The following is a 17,050-nucleotide window of genomic DNA, read 5'->3' on the forward strand; positions in this document are numbered from 1 at the left end:
TCTTTTCAAGGTGGGTCTACTGGCAAAATATTCCCTCACTTTTTGTTTCTCTGAGAAAGTCTTTATTTCTCCTTCACTTTTGATGGATAATTTCACGGGGTACAAATTCTAGATTAAGATATTTTTTCCTCAACCCTTTAAATATTCCATTCCACTCTCTTCTTGTTTGCATGGTGTCCTGTCGGAAGCATGAAGGGTTCCTCTACTATTTGCTGTGGAACCTGGTCTAACTCCTAGGAGTAAATCTCACAACATTGTGATGGAGTTCCTGTAAGTGGATCTCCTGGAGTTTTTAATTCTCAGGCTTGCTCACACTGAGCCTCCAATAATCCATCAATGACAGTTCAACTTTTCCTATCCTGGTGCTGGTTCCTGTAATGGGTTCTGCTCTTGAGTCTCTACTCTGGGAAGCTGTGATTCCCTATGTTCACCTGTCCGTCTCTCCAATCTTGGGGGCAGCAGTTTGCCCTGTGTTCTCCCCTCTCTTATGAATCCAAGAAGAGTTCACATTTTAATCTGTTCAGGATTTTACTTGTTAGGACAGAATTGCCACTTTCAAGCTCCACATATACAGAACTCGATAGTAGAGAATACACAAATGTCTTCTAATAAATCTGCTGGTAAATTATAAAATGTAAGCTAAGATATTACAAAACCAAGCATTGTATAATTAAGAGGACATATCTTATAATTTATATGTTTAGAATACTTTCTATAGTCTCTATTTTTAAGTAAATATGCATGATACAGCATAAAACCAATAAGTGATTGATTTGACCATAAGTAATAAAGTATACTGCTTGCAATTCTTTGATAACAGTAATTCCTTATTAAGGTGTGTTTAAATAGGAGGCAGGGGGTGGTTGATGAGGGTAAAGGGGATCAAATATATGGTGATGGAAGGAGAACTGACTCTGGGTGGTGAACACACAATGGGATTTATAGATGATGTAATACAGAATTGTACACCTGAAATCCATGTAACTTTACTAACAATTGTCACCTCAATAAACTTTAATTAAAAAAAAAGAAAATCTGTAAAATCATAATGATATGTGAGATGGTGTTCAAAAACTAAAAATACTTGAGAAAAGCCTAAGTTTCAATACATCAACCTATATTTAAATATTTATCTCTTTAAAAAACCTCATTTGAACAAGTGCTCAAATAGTTTTAGGCAATTTTATCTAAATGAGAGTAGGAATGATTCTGCCACCCAAACTCTCAGGGATCTGCTCTCCAGTGCAGAGGCCCAAGGAAGGCAAGTAAACTTTGCAGCTGAAGCCATGGCAAATCCTGGATGAAGAATCTACTCTCTTCTGCTATGTAGGGCTCTAAGAATTTCTAATTGTGCTAGACATAAAATACTATGTTTTTCTATATGGATAGATCCTTACAATTGGCACAGTTCAAATAAATTTGTTTAAATACACAAAATAATCTCTGTGCTCTTTGTAGTTAGTAAGGTGGGGAATATGAAAACATAGGTTTTACCATTGTTTCTATCTCCTTTTAAAGCATATAAAACTACTAAGATGAAAGCAAACTTTATCATAACTCCCAGGGAGGAATTTGACCAAAAATGAAGACTGGCTTAAAATAATCCTTTTTAGCTTTTGAAAGAACTAAAAATGTATACATTTAACACAGCATCAGGATTAATATACTTTTAAAAATCACTTTATTTAACAGTCAGGCAAACACTGATTTCTAATATTTTCAGGGATGGAGAAATTTTTTGTGTCATAATCTGTTACCAAACAAATAGGATGGCCTTTTTCTATCCAATTGCTAATTCAGTTTTAAAATTACATTTTAAATTTGTTTTGGTAATTTACTCTTTCCTAAAAAATAGACTGTAATTCTTAAAACGTCCTTTAGTTCAAAATACGAAAGTTCTCCCAAGTATTTTTCAGAGGATTGGGAGATAAATCACATTAAAACAACATTGAACCTCTGCTCAGCATCTTGTTCAGAATCTGAACTGTTGTCTTAGTTAAGAGTTCTACAATGAAGTTAAGTAATTCAGATGCCCCCGTATGGGAGACTTGAGCAGCCCATGAGGCGTGGGTTATCATACAGACCAGCATCTAGAAAGGCCAGTTGTATAAGGAAATGATGTGTGCTGCTGAGAAACATATTTCATTTGTTTTTAAAAATCATACAAATGCTGCCAAATGAATCTCTATGGTGTAAAACATATTTTTCTTTTGATACCTACTATAGTTTAGAACATATGTTTCCTCAGAAAGTTTAATTCTAACATACAAATGGGGAAAATACAGTAAGCAGGCATAAGTTGTCTGAATATCACATCAGTGTTGTGAGATGGAACAATTTAAAATTTCATATTTTGTATTTCCCATAGGTGCCAGGTGAGAAAACAGCCAAAACTCTTTCGTGAGATGCCAATTCCTGGCATTTCATGGAAAAATCAATGCCAGTGCCAGACAGGTGTGTCATCAAGAAGAAAATATTCACCTTTGTCTACAGCTGTATCATCAATCAAACTGTTTTCTACCTTTCTAAATGCCATAATTTTTCCATCGATCATTATCTTCATAAGTAGGAAATAACTGTTACACTTTTTAAAAAAAATAGATATAATTTTGAAAGAACAAAACATAATTCTTTTTAAAATCTGACCATCAAATTCCTAAAATTAAAATCTCACCATTCTATTCATTTATTCATTATTGAGCATATGTTATAAATAAAGCACATTTAGGAAAATGGGAAATCAACTGGAAAGGGGACTGCTGTGTATCGAACATAATATGTCTCAAGTTCTGAGCATTCTCTTTATGTATGTTATTTTATTTAAGTCTTGCAACATCTCTATATAATAGTTATTATTCGTATTTGGGTTGAAGAGAAAGCTGAAGTTCAGTTAAATCACTTTGCTTAGCATTACTGTAAGCAGTAGAGCTATGACTTGAAGAATGTTATGATACAGCCTGTCTTCCTACCATCTGGAAGCTTCTTTACCTAAGATTTACTCATCAAACTCCATACATCTTACACAAGACTAAAAGATAAAAAAAAACTAAACTACTAAAATTCTTAGGCTATATGAATCTGTTATGGTAGGCAAAAAAGAAAAGAAAATGATACTGAATATTGGGATAGTCTAATCATATTTAGAGTACTGTGGTATTTTCTGAATATTTAATTCCATGTTTATGGGAAAATTTGAGAATTGAAACCATCCAATGAGAGAAAGATAATAGAGGTCCAAAACTATGCATGCAAGATGCTATTAAAGGATTCAAGAATACTTACACTGGTATCATGATTACAAACATGAGAAAGGAGATGTGAAAAGATGTGCAAAATTAATGGTACCTGTTTCAAATACTTAAAATTTTATTATCATTAAAAAGTACAAGTAGTAAGAAATATTATCATCAAAAACCCATACTGATCAAATATGGAAACACTGATTCAGTATTAGAAAAGATGTTATTATATAAGGGGTACCTGACAGTTGAAAAGGCTTTTTATGTGAGGCAGTATATTAACTCTTAAGAAAGCGTTCAAGCAGGAATTAGATGATTCTCCCTTCCCACCTCAATTGTCTGCCATGGCAGGGAAGTTATACAAATGATTCCTTTATTGGTTGGTAATTGATTTCTCAATTCATTCAATAGCAATTTAGTACCTTTTGGGGCTGATTCATCAATAAGCATGTCCTAGTAGATTTCTCTCAGATTTTAATAGAAGTGCTAGAATGGTGATAAAATAAAAATGTATGATTAACTGTTAATTGAGTAAAAGTGAATCCTTCACAGGAGTCTTACTGTTAAATCCCTGTTTCAAAAAGTTTGGACTAATTTGTATTAATCTCACCAACTCTACAATTCTTTGATTTTATAATTCAATTAATGCCTCACATTTCGACAAATTGTTTATATGTACTTATAAAAATCTTGTGTTAGTAGCTGTATTATTATTTCTTTATTTTTCTTCTTCATTTAATTAATTTAATTAATTTAAATAAATATGAGTATTGAAAAAAGAGAGAAGAGACAAATTATCTACAGCAGGAATGGAAACAGGGAATATCATAGAACCTGTGGATATCAAAGGATGATATGAGAATACTATGCACAACTCTACACATATAAATTTGACAGCTTAGATGAAATGGACTTATTTCTTGCAAAGCACAAGCTTACACAACACAAAATAATTTGAGTAGCTTTTTAACTATTAAGAAAACTGAAGTCAAAATTTTAAAAAATCCTAAAAACAAATCTCCAGGTTCATACAGTCAAACTGGGGATTTCTACCAAATCTTTAAGGCACACAAATTAGAAGACTTAACACTGTCACAATTTGAAATGACATAATTGTCTACACAGAAAAATCTAAGGAATGTATTATAAAACTCTGACAACTAATAAATGAGTCAGCAAGGTCATAGAACACGAGACCAACATATAAAATTAACTGTATTTATATATATACATATATATATACATATATATATGTGTATATATATATAAATACACATATATATGTATATATATATATATATATTAGCAATAAACACATAGAAACCAAATATTTAAATATAATATCATTTAAAATCCACCAAATAATGAAATGCTTAGATGTAAATCTTATGAAATATTTACAGGACTTGTATGTTAAAAACTATAAACACTGATGAAAAAAAATCAAAGAAAATCTATATAATAGAGAGATATTCTGTATTCATGGATTGGAAGTCTCAACACTTTCAAGATATTATTTCTCCCAAATTGAGATAGATATTTAATTATAAAAAATACATCAATTTATGTAGATATAGGCATAATTTTTCTAAAATTTATACAGAAAGTCAAGCAACTGGAATAACTAAAACAATTTTGAAAAATAATAAATTAGGAAGAATCATTATATGTGATTTCAAGGTTTATTATATTATATAGTTTTAGTTATCAAGATGGTAGTACTGGTGGAGGACTCAACACGTGGATCAATGGGACAGAAAATAGAATTCAAAAATAGCTTCACACAAGTACAGCGAACTAATATTTGAGAAAGGTGCAAAAGCAGTTAAATGAAGGCAGGGCAACTTTGTTAATGGTGCTGGTGCAACTGGATAGCTGTAGGCAAAACCAAACAAAACAAAATCTTGACCTAAACCTCATACCTTATACAAAAATTAACAAAAGGGGCCATAGACTTAAAAGTAAAATGTAATATCACACAACTCTTAAAAGAAAAAACAGAAGAAAATCTGGGACCTAGGACTTGGTGAAGTGTTTTTAGATGTGACGTTAAAATGTGACGTTTAGATGTGACGTTAAAAGGAAGGATCAATAAATTAAACTTTATCAAAATTAAAAGTGTTTGCTCTTTCCCTGTTAAGAGAATGAAAACACAATCTAAAGCCTGGGAGAAAATATTTGCCACTCACATATCTGTCAAAGGATTTATATCTATAATATAAAAAGAACTGAAAACTCAATGGTTAAGAAAATCTGGTTGGAAAGTGAACAAAAAACATGAAGAAACATTTCACCAAAGAGAATACAGTATACAGTCGGCAAAGAAGTACACGAGATGGTGAGATGGTCACCATTACTAGATGTTAGGGAAATGCAAATTAAGACCATGATACACTATTGCTTCACACCTATAAGGACAACAGAAATAAAAATAAAATAGTTACAATACCAAATGCTCACAAGGATGTGGAGAAACTGGATCTTTCATACATTGTTGGTGGTACAGTAGAATGGCACAGCCATCTGGAGAACAGTAGTATGGGATGTTATATCTAGCCAGGGGTGTCCAAACTTTTTTCAACGTTTTTCACCAAGGGCCATATGCGGTAAAATACACAAACAGCTGGGCCACTCACTCGAGGTGAAGTAGTATTGCCTCACCTGGTTTATTTAAGTAAACTAAATATATTTTTGGAATTTGCTGCGGGCCAATTAACAATGGATCGCGGGCTGCAGTTGGCCCGCGGGCACCAGTTTGGACACCCCTGGTCTAAACCATTGAACATGAGTCAGCAATAAAGAGAACAAATGATTTACACACAAAACAACTTGGATGGATCACAGGGGATTATGCTGAATGAAGACAGTCTCAAAAGGGTACATACTAAATGGTTCCCTTTTATTATATAACTTTCTCAAAGGGACAAACTACAGAAATGGAGAACGAACCAGTTGTTTCCCAAACTTAGGAATGGTGGAAATAAGTTTGACTCTAAAGGAGTGTCTCAAGGGAGATCTTTGTTGAGATAAAATATCTTGACTGCAGTGATGATTACACAGATTTACTAATGTAATAAAAGGCCACAAAACTATATGTGCATATTGAACCAATGTCAGTTTCCTGATTTTGATAGTATACTATAGTTATTGTAAACACTGCATGCAGGGTACACCAGATTTCTCTGTATTATCTTTATAACTTCCTATGAATCCACAGTTATTTCAAAATTCAAAGTTCAAAATATTAATGTCATATGACAATTATTATTGGGTGACATCATAAGGAAATTGTGCTACAGTGATTTCCTTTTTATTTCCTCATTGTATGAACCAATAACACATTTTGTAAAAAACACCTTATTTCAAAGAACAATTGTTCTATAAAAAAAGTAATTTTGTTTCTAAACAAAAGGATTTTGGACGTAAGTGATTTGGGAAAATCCTATTAACAATACCAACTTTTTGAAAATTCACAATGTAGGAATGGATCCAGAGAAGCCCTTCACGCATAATTTTTGCTCCCTAATGACTACCTGATTTCATAATTTGAAAAATATCATCCTAACACATATCATCGAAAACGCTGAGTCCTGAGCAGTGTTGGTAATTTTGGAAAGACAATGAAGACTTCTGTGCCCAGTCACTCAGCTAGAGCCTGCCATAATGAATTCCTGAAGCTCAGCACAGCTGATCCTTCACAGGAAGCATGATGACACTTGACCTATTTCTTAATGTAATCTCCCCATAAAAACAAGAGCTAGTCACAGTCCATGATTACTAAAGTATGTATCTGAAAACAAAAAAAACAATAGTTGTTTCCAAGGTGATGTGTTACTTTTATGAATGCCCATGTTGACATTAACATTGATATAGCTCCCTTTCAGCCCTCTGGAATGCTTTGCACTTATCTCTCGTTTGTAATGGGAATGTTTATGAACCTATCATGTGTACTAAACAAGGAGCCCCACAATTATTCAGATAACACCTTGTTTTTATTTGGTTTTGCTCCTGAGCCACTTATATTGTTATTGCCCAAAGTTCACCAAATGAATAAATGAAAAGGGAATGTCAGGTATGCAAGTGTTAATTACAGAATGCTTGCATAGATTTTATATGATTATTGATTAAGAACGAAGTAATTGTCTATGTCAGTGGTTTTCATTCCCAGGATGATAGTGTACTCTGGCCCACCCACAGGGGCACTCTACACTTTTACATCCATTTTGGACACAACTGAGCACAAATTCTGATATGGTAAAAAGTTTCAGATGGGGCATTGAACTGGCTATGGTAAAAATATATAATATAATCTTACTGTGAGTAAAAAATAGCATATATATCACAGCATCAAACCATAGTCTCTTCTCTCCCCAAAATCATTTGTTACTTGAAAATGAGAGAATTCTGCTATTAACAAGTGAGAGAACAGTTAGGATGTAAACTAGTCATATCAAAAAAAAAAAAAAGTCCTGAATAATAACTAAGCATGTAGGGAAATTATAATTAGACATTTATGGAAACCAAAGGATATTGTTATCACAGGGTGATAATATTGAAAATATTGTTTTAATTATTAATGACTTTTAAAATATTCCTTTGAGGTTTTGTTATTGTTGTTTTTTTTAAATTTGAATACACTAGACATCACTGGGCTTGATCCATCATTTTTTTCATTCTTTATGAAAATGTCAATTTCTCAATGAGAACTTTTCTAACCGCCCTATTTAAAACTCCAACCACCATTCCAAGCATTTTCTTTCCCACAATTTCATGTTGCTTTTTGCTAGAATATGAGATATACTAAGTTATTTTACTTATTTTGTTTTATGTTCTGTCTCTCTCCACTGCCACCAGCCAGAATACCAGTTGAGTGAGGGCAAGAAATTTGTCTGTATCGTTCACTGTATTATCCCAAGGAACTAGAACGAACCCCGGCATGTAATGCATGCTCAATATTTGCTGAATTAAGGCATGAGTGCTCATTTTTAAAAATTCCTTTAAATCGTCAATAAATTATACCAGGCAATTTAATACACACATACTTTTAAATCTTGATGTGAGTCAATAAATTCATCAAAAATATATACAGAATGATTTTTTTAATTTAAACATTATTTTTTGAATGATTAAAATCCTGATATATTTGTATAGGTTGATAAGAAAATAATAATAGGTCTCCCTTCTCACCGGAAAACTGTTTCAAAATTTTATATTGTTTAGATTAGTGCTTCCCAAATTTGAATGTGCATATGAATCACTTAAGGATCTTGTTAAGATGGAATTTATGGTTCTGTGTGTCTGGAGTGGGTCCTGGATTCTGATTTTTTAAAAATAATTGTTTATGAACCAAGATTTGATTACTGACTTTAGATAATTTTTCAGCAATGTTAAGGTGCACATTGATATGACATAAAACAATGATATTTTGAGGAGCATTTCATCCAGTAGGAAAAATAATATGTTTAAAATATTAGTAATGACTTTAGTAGGTGTGCTTGTTATTAAGTAATTGACTTTAAGAGTTTGGTTTATTGTTTATAAAATGCTCTTTCATGAAGAGGGAATCCTAATGTAAACTACAGATTGTGGTGTTGACAACATCACAATGTAGCTTCACTGACTGTAATAAACCTACCACTCCGGTGGGGGACTTGGATCATGGTGGGCAAGCTGTGCATGTATGAGAGTTTAGTTTTGCTGTGAACTGAAAACTCCTTTAAAATGTAAAGCCTATTAAAAATAAAAAAGACAACAGAATGAGAAAAATATTTGCAAATCATATAGATAAGGGTTTACTGTATTTTGCCGTGTATAATGCACATTTTTTTGCCCAAATTTGTGAGGGAAAAATAAGGAAGCACATTATACATAGGTAGTACTAATTCTGTATCTATATAAATGTTTTTAATTTTTGCTTGTGCTTATGAGTTAAAAGTATAACTCTTCAAATCAATAATGATATCTGTATGCAAAATAATACCCTGGAATATCACAATATGTTTTTCTGAATTTATGAGGAACTTGCAACAATGAAGAGTTCTTGGCTGTCTATGATGCATAAATATGGTAAATTTGTTACCAGTACATAAAATTTCTTGTACCTTGTATCTATCCTTGTATTTTGTAATTATTTGTTATATAAAATTGCTTGTGCCATACTATGTTAAAAAATAAATGCTCAAATTCCTTTATAATACAAAAAATAAGTACCTAAATGTAAACAATTAAAAATTTTAATTAAAAAATTAAAACAAAAGATTTTTTTCCCTGAAAGATTGGGCCAAAAACGTGGGTGTGCATTATACATGGGAGCACATTATACACAGCAAAATACAGTAATATCCAGAATATGTAAATATCTTCCAACAACTCAACAACAAAAAGCAGACAATCCTATAAAGGGATGGACAAAGAACTTCAATAGACATTTCTCCAAAGAAAATGCACAAATGGCCAATAAGCATAAGAAAAGATGCTCAACATAGTTAGTCATTATGGAAAGGAAAATCCAACCACAATGAGATTCCATTTCACATACACTAGGATGGCTATAATAAAAAATAAAAACGGAAAATATCAAGTATTGGCTAAGATTTAAACTCTCCCAGATTTCCTTCAAGAATTTGTTTTGGAGGGGGAATTGAATGAAAGTGGGCAAAAGGTATAGACTTCTACTTATAAAATAAATAAGTACTAGAGATGTTTCATTCAACATGACTGTAGATAATACCGCTGTATGGTACATTTAAAAGTTGTTAAGAGAATTCTTATAAGCAGAAAGATATTTTTTTTCTTTTTGTCTTCTGGTATTTTTTTTAACCCATATAAGATGATGGATGCTACCTAAATTTATGTGGTAATCATTTCACAATATATATAAGTCAGGTCATGATGATGTACACCTTAAACTTATATAGCACTGTATGTCAATTATATCTTAAAAAATAGGGGTAATTAATTAATTAAAAGAATTTGCTTAAATATATTTCAACCAGGCCTATCCTCATCATGTTCCTTAATACTACAATTTGCCCTCCCTCCATTTATGATTTCCCTTAGCTTACTCCATATTTTTGCGTGGCACTTACCAACTTTTAATAAACTCTGCAATTTATATACCGGGAATGCCAAAAAAAATGCATACACATGACTTGTTTTCATCTTTTTTATCAGTATATATTGAATATTACAATTTTAATACATTTTTTCCTTTCTTAAAATGTTCATGCATTTTTTGCACCCTCTGTATATACATATGTAGATACATACACACACACACACACACATATATATATACACACACATATATACATATTTGTGCATGTAGAAACATAAAGACTGTATTTTTTTATTGGGGTGACAATTGTTAGTAAAATTACATAGATTTCAGGTGTACAATTCTGTATTACATCATCTATAAATTCCACTGTGTGTTCACCACCGAGTCAGTTCTCCTTCCATCACCATATATTTGATCCCCTTACCCTCATCTCCCACTCCCCACCCCTCAGAAAGACTATATTTTCTGTTTAACTCAAGGGTATGATGGGTAGGATTTTTCTCTGTTTATTTACTGATGTATACTAGGTGTCCCATACATGGGTTGACACATAACTCCTCAACAAATACGCGTCAAATTAATTTGATATATCTATCTTCTCTATTTCTCTTGATCATTCTTGACAGGGTTTTGAAGATTTTATCAGTCTTTTCAAATCTCCTCTAAAATTTGTGTTCTATTCCATTAATTTGCACTATTAGCCAGTTTCTAATATAAAGATTAAGTGTATGAATTTTTCCCTAAGTAATCACTTGTCTAAATCCCACAGGATTCTATGCATCATTTTTATTACTATTTGTTTAAAACATTTTTTAATCTTATTGTGATTTTGGGCAGGGGAGGCATGAATAATTAACAATGTCTTTCTCCTAACCAATAGGGAGTGTCTAGCTTTTTGTCTCATAATTGATTTCCTGCCTAATACAAAAGAGACAATCTGTTACTTTGACCTGTTTAAAATTATTGAAATTTGCTCAATGTTTAATAATATTACTTTTTTTTTTTACGTAAATGCTCTGTGTGTGCTTGAAAAGAGTAGATAACTGAGATTGGTAGCACTTGCCCATTAGGTTCAGATCACTTACTAATTATGTTGATCAAATAAATATCCAGCACCCTCACTAATCACAGTGCAGAATTAAATTATTTTGAGTATGCTTGAGATACTCTTAATTGTGTAGCAACAATAAATATGCTAATTAGAATGCACAAGTAAACAAAAACATGGTTATTTTCCAAAGGAGCCTCTATATCAATGGTAAAAATATGCTCAAATAAGATTTTAGAGTGCTCAGATACACAAATAACTTTCTTCTTTGATTATGTCGTATATCTTAGACGTGGTATTTATATTATGAAGCAATAAATAACATTGTGATTTTTCTACTTGATTTTGCTTTCAGAGTCTACCTTGATCTACAAAAAATTAAAGCATCAGTTACTTTTGTTTTATAAAGGATTATTTTCTTCTCCATCAGAGATAGTCTATGCCTTTAAAAATAGTTGTCTTTTTTTTTTTCATTCTTTCTGCGATTTCTATGTGGCGTACTTCTACTTAATGATATTTCAGAAATTTTCTTAGAGTTGTGATACATGTTCAGTCTTTACTTAGAATTATTTTTTTAAAAAATCCAAGTATTATGGAACTTAAGCCTAAATTCTTGGTTGGTTGTCAGCCAAGCTTCTGAAATCAGTTGTTACAGTAATTAAATTTTTTTATTTCTTCCTATTCTTTGAGGTCTAATTAGGGCATCAAAGTTACAGTTACATAAGATAAATAACAGTACTCAGAATTCACATAGCAGATTTTAGCCATTCTATAATTAAAACATAACATTCAAGACCAGTATAATTATATACAGTTATTTTTTAATTCATAACAAAAATAATCAATGTTATACAAATAAAACTCACCCTCACCTAACAAGAACCAATATAAAAATGTGGTTACTTTTAGAGTTTCTTCCAAATTCTAAAATTAGAGTTTGATTAGTTTATTTGTTCTAAGGAGCTGAAAATTTTTTCTTCTTCCTCTGTAATAACTGGAACTAATTCAGCTTTCTTCTCCAGTGTGTAATACTGATATGAGTAGACCCACTAAAACTTAAACAATGGGAATTGGTAATCAGTTCACAAAAAAAGTACCTCTAGCACAACCTTCCTTCCAAAAGCTAATGATTAGTTTTACCTTTATTTTCCATATGAAACACCAAGACAGGAAATTTGAATACTCTCCTGACTCTCTTAGTACATCAGCCTCCTTTTCCAAACACAGACATAGGATTCCTAGAAATTTCCACATTAGAACCTCTATTACACACATTACAAAGAGTTCAAGGAAAGAAAAATCAGCCAGAATCCAATTGATACTTTAAATACTAAGGAGGTGAAAACATACAATGGAAAAAAGACACTCTCTTCAATAAATGGTGCTGGGAGAATTGGCAAGCCACAATCAAAAGAATGAGACTAGACTGCTGTATGTCACCATGTACCAAAATTAACTCAAAATGGATCAAAGACCTAAACATAAGACATGAAACAATAAATTGCATAGAAGAAAGCATAGGTACTAAACTTACAGACCTTGGGTTCAAGGAGGATTTTATGAATTTGACCCCAAAGGTAAGGGAAGTAAAAGCTAAAATAAATGAATGGGACTATATCAAACTAAAAAGCATCTGCACAGCAAAAGAAACCATCAACAAAACAAAGAGGCAACCAACTGAATGAAGAAGATATTTACAAACAATACCTCTGATAAGAGGTCAATATCCAAAATGCATAAAGAACACATATAGCTCAACAACAACAACAAAAACAATCCAGTTAAAAAATGGGCAGAGGACCTGAACACACACTTCTCCCAAGAAGACATACAAATGGTCAACACATAGATGAAAAAGTGCTCAACTTCACTAGCTATTAGGGAAATGCAAATCAAAACCACAATGAGGTATCACCTCACACCTGTTAGAATGGCTATCATCAACAAGACAAATAATAACAAGCGTTGGAAAGGCTGTGGAGAAAAAGGAACCATCATACACTGTTGGTGGGAATGTAAATTGGTATAGCCACTATGGAAAGCAGTATGGAGTTTCCTCAAAAAATTAAGAATAGAATTACCATATGACCCAGAAATCCCTTTCCTGGGTATTTACCCAAAAAATCTGAAAACGTTTATCCATAAAGATATATGTACTCCAATGTTCACTGCAGTATTATTTATGTTGACCGAGACATGGAAACAACCAGTGTCCTTCGATAGATGATTGGATAAAGAAGTTGTGGTATATATACACAATGGAATACTATTCTGCCATAAGAAAAGATGAAATACTGCCATTTGCGACAACACGGATGGATCTTGAGATTATTGTGCTAAGCAAAACATGTCAGACAGAAAAAGTCAAGAACCACATGACTTCACTCATATATGGGATATAAAACTATAAGCAACAAATGAACAAGACAAATAAGCAAAAACTCATAGACACAGACAACAGGTTAGTGGTTACTAGAGTGTAAGGGGAGTGGTAGAAGAGCGTACAGGGGGTCAAATACATGGTAATGGAAGGAGTACTGACTCTGGGTGGTGAACACATAATGCAATAAATAGATGATGTAATACAGAATTGTACACTTGAAACCTATGTAATTTTACTAACCATTGTCACCCCAATAAGTTTTTAAAAAAATTATATCTTGCAAAAGAAATACACTGGCAACATTAAAAATCACATTCAAAAGCATAATATCTGCTCTGACTGATAACCTAATAGATTGGTGTGATACTCAAATAAAAACGGCACTAAAGAAAATGTAAAAGAATTTGATGCAGAAAATAACTACAAATACCCCAGAAAATATTCATAAGGTAAAGATAAATATTAATTAATACAAAACTCAAGATTAACCAAATGTTTTGCTTGGCTCACGTATGATAATAATGGATATTGCAAGAAAGACTCCACAATTGAAGGAATTAGATGTATGATAAAAACAGAATTTCTACATGTGTGGGTTTTTTTGTTGTTGTTGTTTTAAGATTCAGTTTTACACAGAGGTTGCAAAGTAGTGGTTCATAAGTAAAAATACTTGAGTTCTAGACTCCACTCTGTGAACACCAGTTTGGTGAACTTTGTAACATCTTAACACTACTGTTCATGGCTTCATCTATAGAAAGCACTAATAACATCTGACCCACTTACCCCTCAGGGTTCCTGTAAAGATCATACACATTAGTAAATAAAAGGGCTATGATGGTTAAAAGTTCTATATAAACATGAGTTCTTATCCTGAAGTTGTTTTTGATAATCCAGATTTGGTTTCAGTAGGCAAAAGAAAGACCAGACTGTAAGAAACTAACTCAGAAATTATTACTAGTATAGTGGAATGATTTGTCAATCTTCATTTTGACAATTTGTATTCACCTCATTTGCAATGAAATGAGGCAACAAGGGGACTGTGCTATACAATTTTATAGTCTTACCCGAATGAGTACATATGGCCCATTTAGCTAAGGATATTTTAATATTACGGTTTATTATGAGTCCATCTCCTACAACCACATTACATAACTGATATGTATCTCCTTTAGGAGATCGCTCTGTCTATTTTATGTATTATTTGGGTATTATTTTTTTGTTTTTTTAACAACTCACATCTCATCATTTACACAAAGGAATGACAACTCTCTGAAATGCAGCAAAACATAGAGGCTTGTTAACTCTGCATGAATTGGTTTTGATGGATGTTTTGCTTCTCTTTTTTCCAAAACATTCTTTCATATGAATAACACTTGTTTCCACTGTTTCTCTTTGAAGACTCCTGTTTTCCAATTTATCTCCAATTACTTCATACACACACACACAGACACACACACACACACACACACACACACACCAATCCATCAGCTAGTTTTAAATGAATTATGGTTCTAAATTAAGTATGGAGAGGAAGAAACTAATGTATGTAAATAGTTAAATCACCTTACCTGCCTTGGCTGCTGAGCTATACATACTGTTTCCCAAATTAACACACCACATAGAGTAAGGTTGCATACGATAAAGGCAAAAGTAAGGAAACAGAACACTTCCACTTACTGCAAATGAAGGTGGTTTCATCTGAATCATCAGCGCAATCATTCACAAAATCACACAGCTTGTCCTGGGCAATGCAGTGCTTGTTGGCACATGTGAATTCTTGAGCAGTACACTTTCTGTCTGGCCTGAGTAGGGGAGAACAATCTTGAAAGGAAATGTCATCCACTGCTACATCTCCCATGTAACTGACACCACGTCTTGCCCTAAAGACAATCTGAAGGAAGAAAGGAACGAAGGGAAGGAGGGAGGGAGGGAGGGAGGGAAGAAAGAGAGACTATTTCAGTCCATCAAAAATTCAAAACTTGGAGCAACCACTAAATACAGGACACTAGATTTGAATCTGATGAAAATACCCTACAATGAAACTGACCCCAAGAAGCTTGAGGGTCATCTAAGATCTGCCCCATCCTCAACACCTAAGAATGTGGGAGTGATGACACTACTGACTCTTGTCTAGAGTTTTAGGACAGGTGGCCTACTGAGCAGGCCTCTGCAGCAATCAGATCCAACACAAGACCTGAGTGTTTCTTAGAGCTTCGTCACACATAGAAACAGGAGACCAAGCTGGGGACAGAATCTACCAGGAGAAAGAAGATGCAACACATCCTTCACTCTGTTGCCCGCTTCTTGCCATTCCTCAGATCTGTCCATAGCAACTACTTGAAAGTGAGAAGTTATCAAACTCAACACCATGAGGTTTTTGAATTGACCACATCTTTGGAACTGAAATGATACTGATTTGTCTTTGATCAATATATGTGATGAACACAATTCTCATGCAATCTCACCGTTTGACAGTGAGATCCCACCTAGGCGGACTCCAAGAGAATTAGAAGCGATGAAAAATAATAACAGGATTCAGTAAGTTTTCAGAAGGTCCATCTATAAAGTTTGTAACATTACCACTGCTTGGAATAATAATGAACACTGGTCTCATAGAACGTAAAAAGTTATATATTGCTAGTTTCAAATTTCTAAGTGAAATTAATTCAGAGTTTCTCTGTAGGTTAAATATGTATTTGTGTGTTAACATAAGAAATACTCATATATTTTAAAGTAAATTTAGAACAATTAGAAATCAGTTAAGAAATACAGTTACCTCAGTGATTTTATACAAAATATTTATTGTTATCAAACTCTCAAACATCTTTTGACCAAATCTAAAAAAATATTTTTCTTGAAATAAATAGTTTTCCTTAGATGTTACACCTTTACACTATTGTGTGAAAACCTAAGTGTTTTCCATTTAAGATGATAGGATAGAATAATTAAAAATCATTCCTCTCACATTATTGAAAAATAAAAATAAAAACACAATTTGTATGTAAATTCACATATTGAGTTTACATGAAAGGGATCAATTGTTCTTCACAGAATATGTGTAAAAAATAATAAATTTGGATGACATTTTAAGAGCTTAGAAGTAATTAAAAAGAGGTAAAACTGGAAAGAATAATGACTACAATATCTTTAGAAGGTAAAAAGCCCAAGAAAAACATTGATACACAAATTCAAAAAGGTGCTCTACTATCTGGATATATCTAAACATTTAAATATGTGATGCCATGCTCTGTGTATAAGAAACCACATATTCCATAGACCTTAATATTAAATTTGATTAAATATATTATATATGTGTGTAT

At 32.5% G+C, this 17,050-nt stretch overlaps 1 protein-coding gene across 1 annotated transcript in view; it reads right to left on the minus strand.

The window, feature by feature from the left end:
- MALRD1 (MAM and LDL receptor class A domain containing 1) overlaps positions 1–17,050 on the minus strand; it is a gene marked incomplete at its 5' end in the record, with an annotated part of 573,210 nt that overhangs the window by 355,526 nt on the left and 200,634 nt on the right. The window contains one exon of the mRNA XM_081051765.1: positions 15,408–15,621. Coding sequence (XP_080907891.1) covers positions 15,408–15,621 — 214 coding nt within the window. The remainder of the gene's footprint in view (positions 1–15,407; positions 15,622–17,050) is intronic.

This window comes from Rhinolophus hipposideros, assembly GCF_964194185.1.
Source record: "Rhinolophus hipposideros genome assembly, chromosome: 1".
In the NCBI taxonomy this organism is placed as follows: domain Eukaryota; kingdom Metazoa; phylum Chordata; class Mammalia; order Chiroptera; family Rhinolophidae; genus Rhinolophus; species Rhinolophus hipposideros.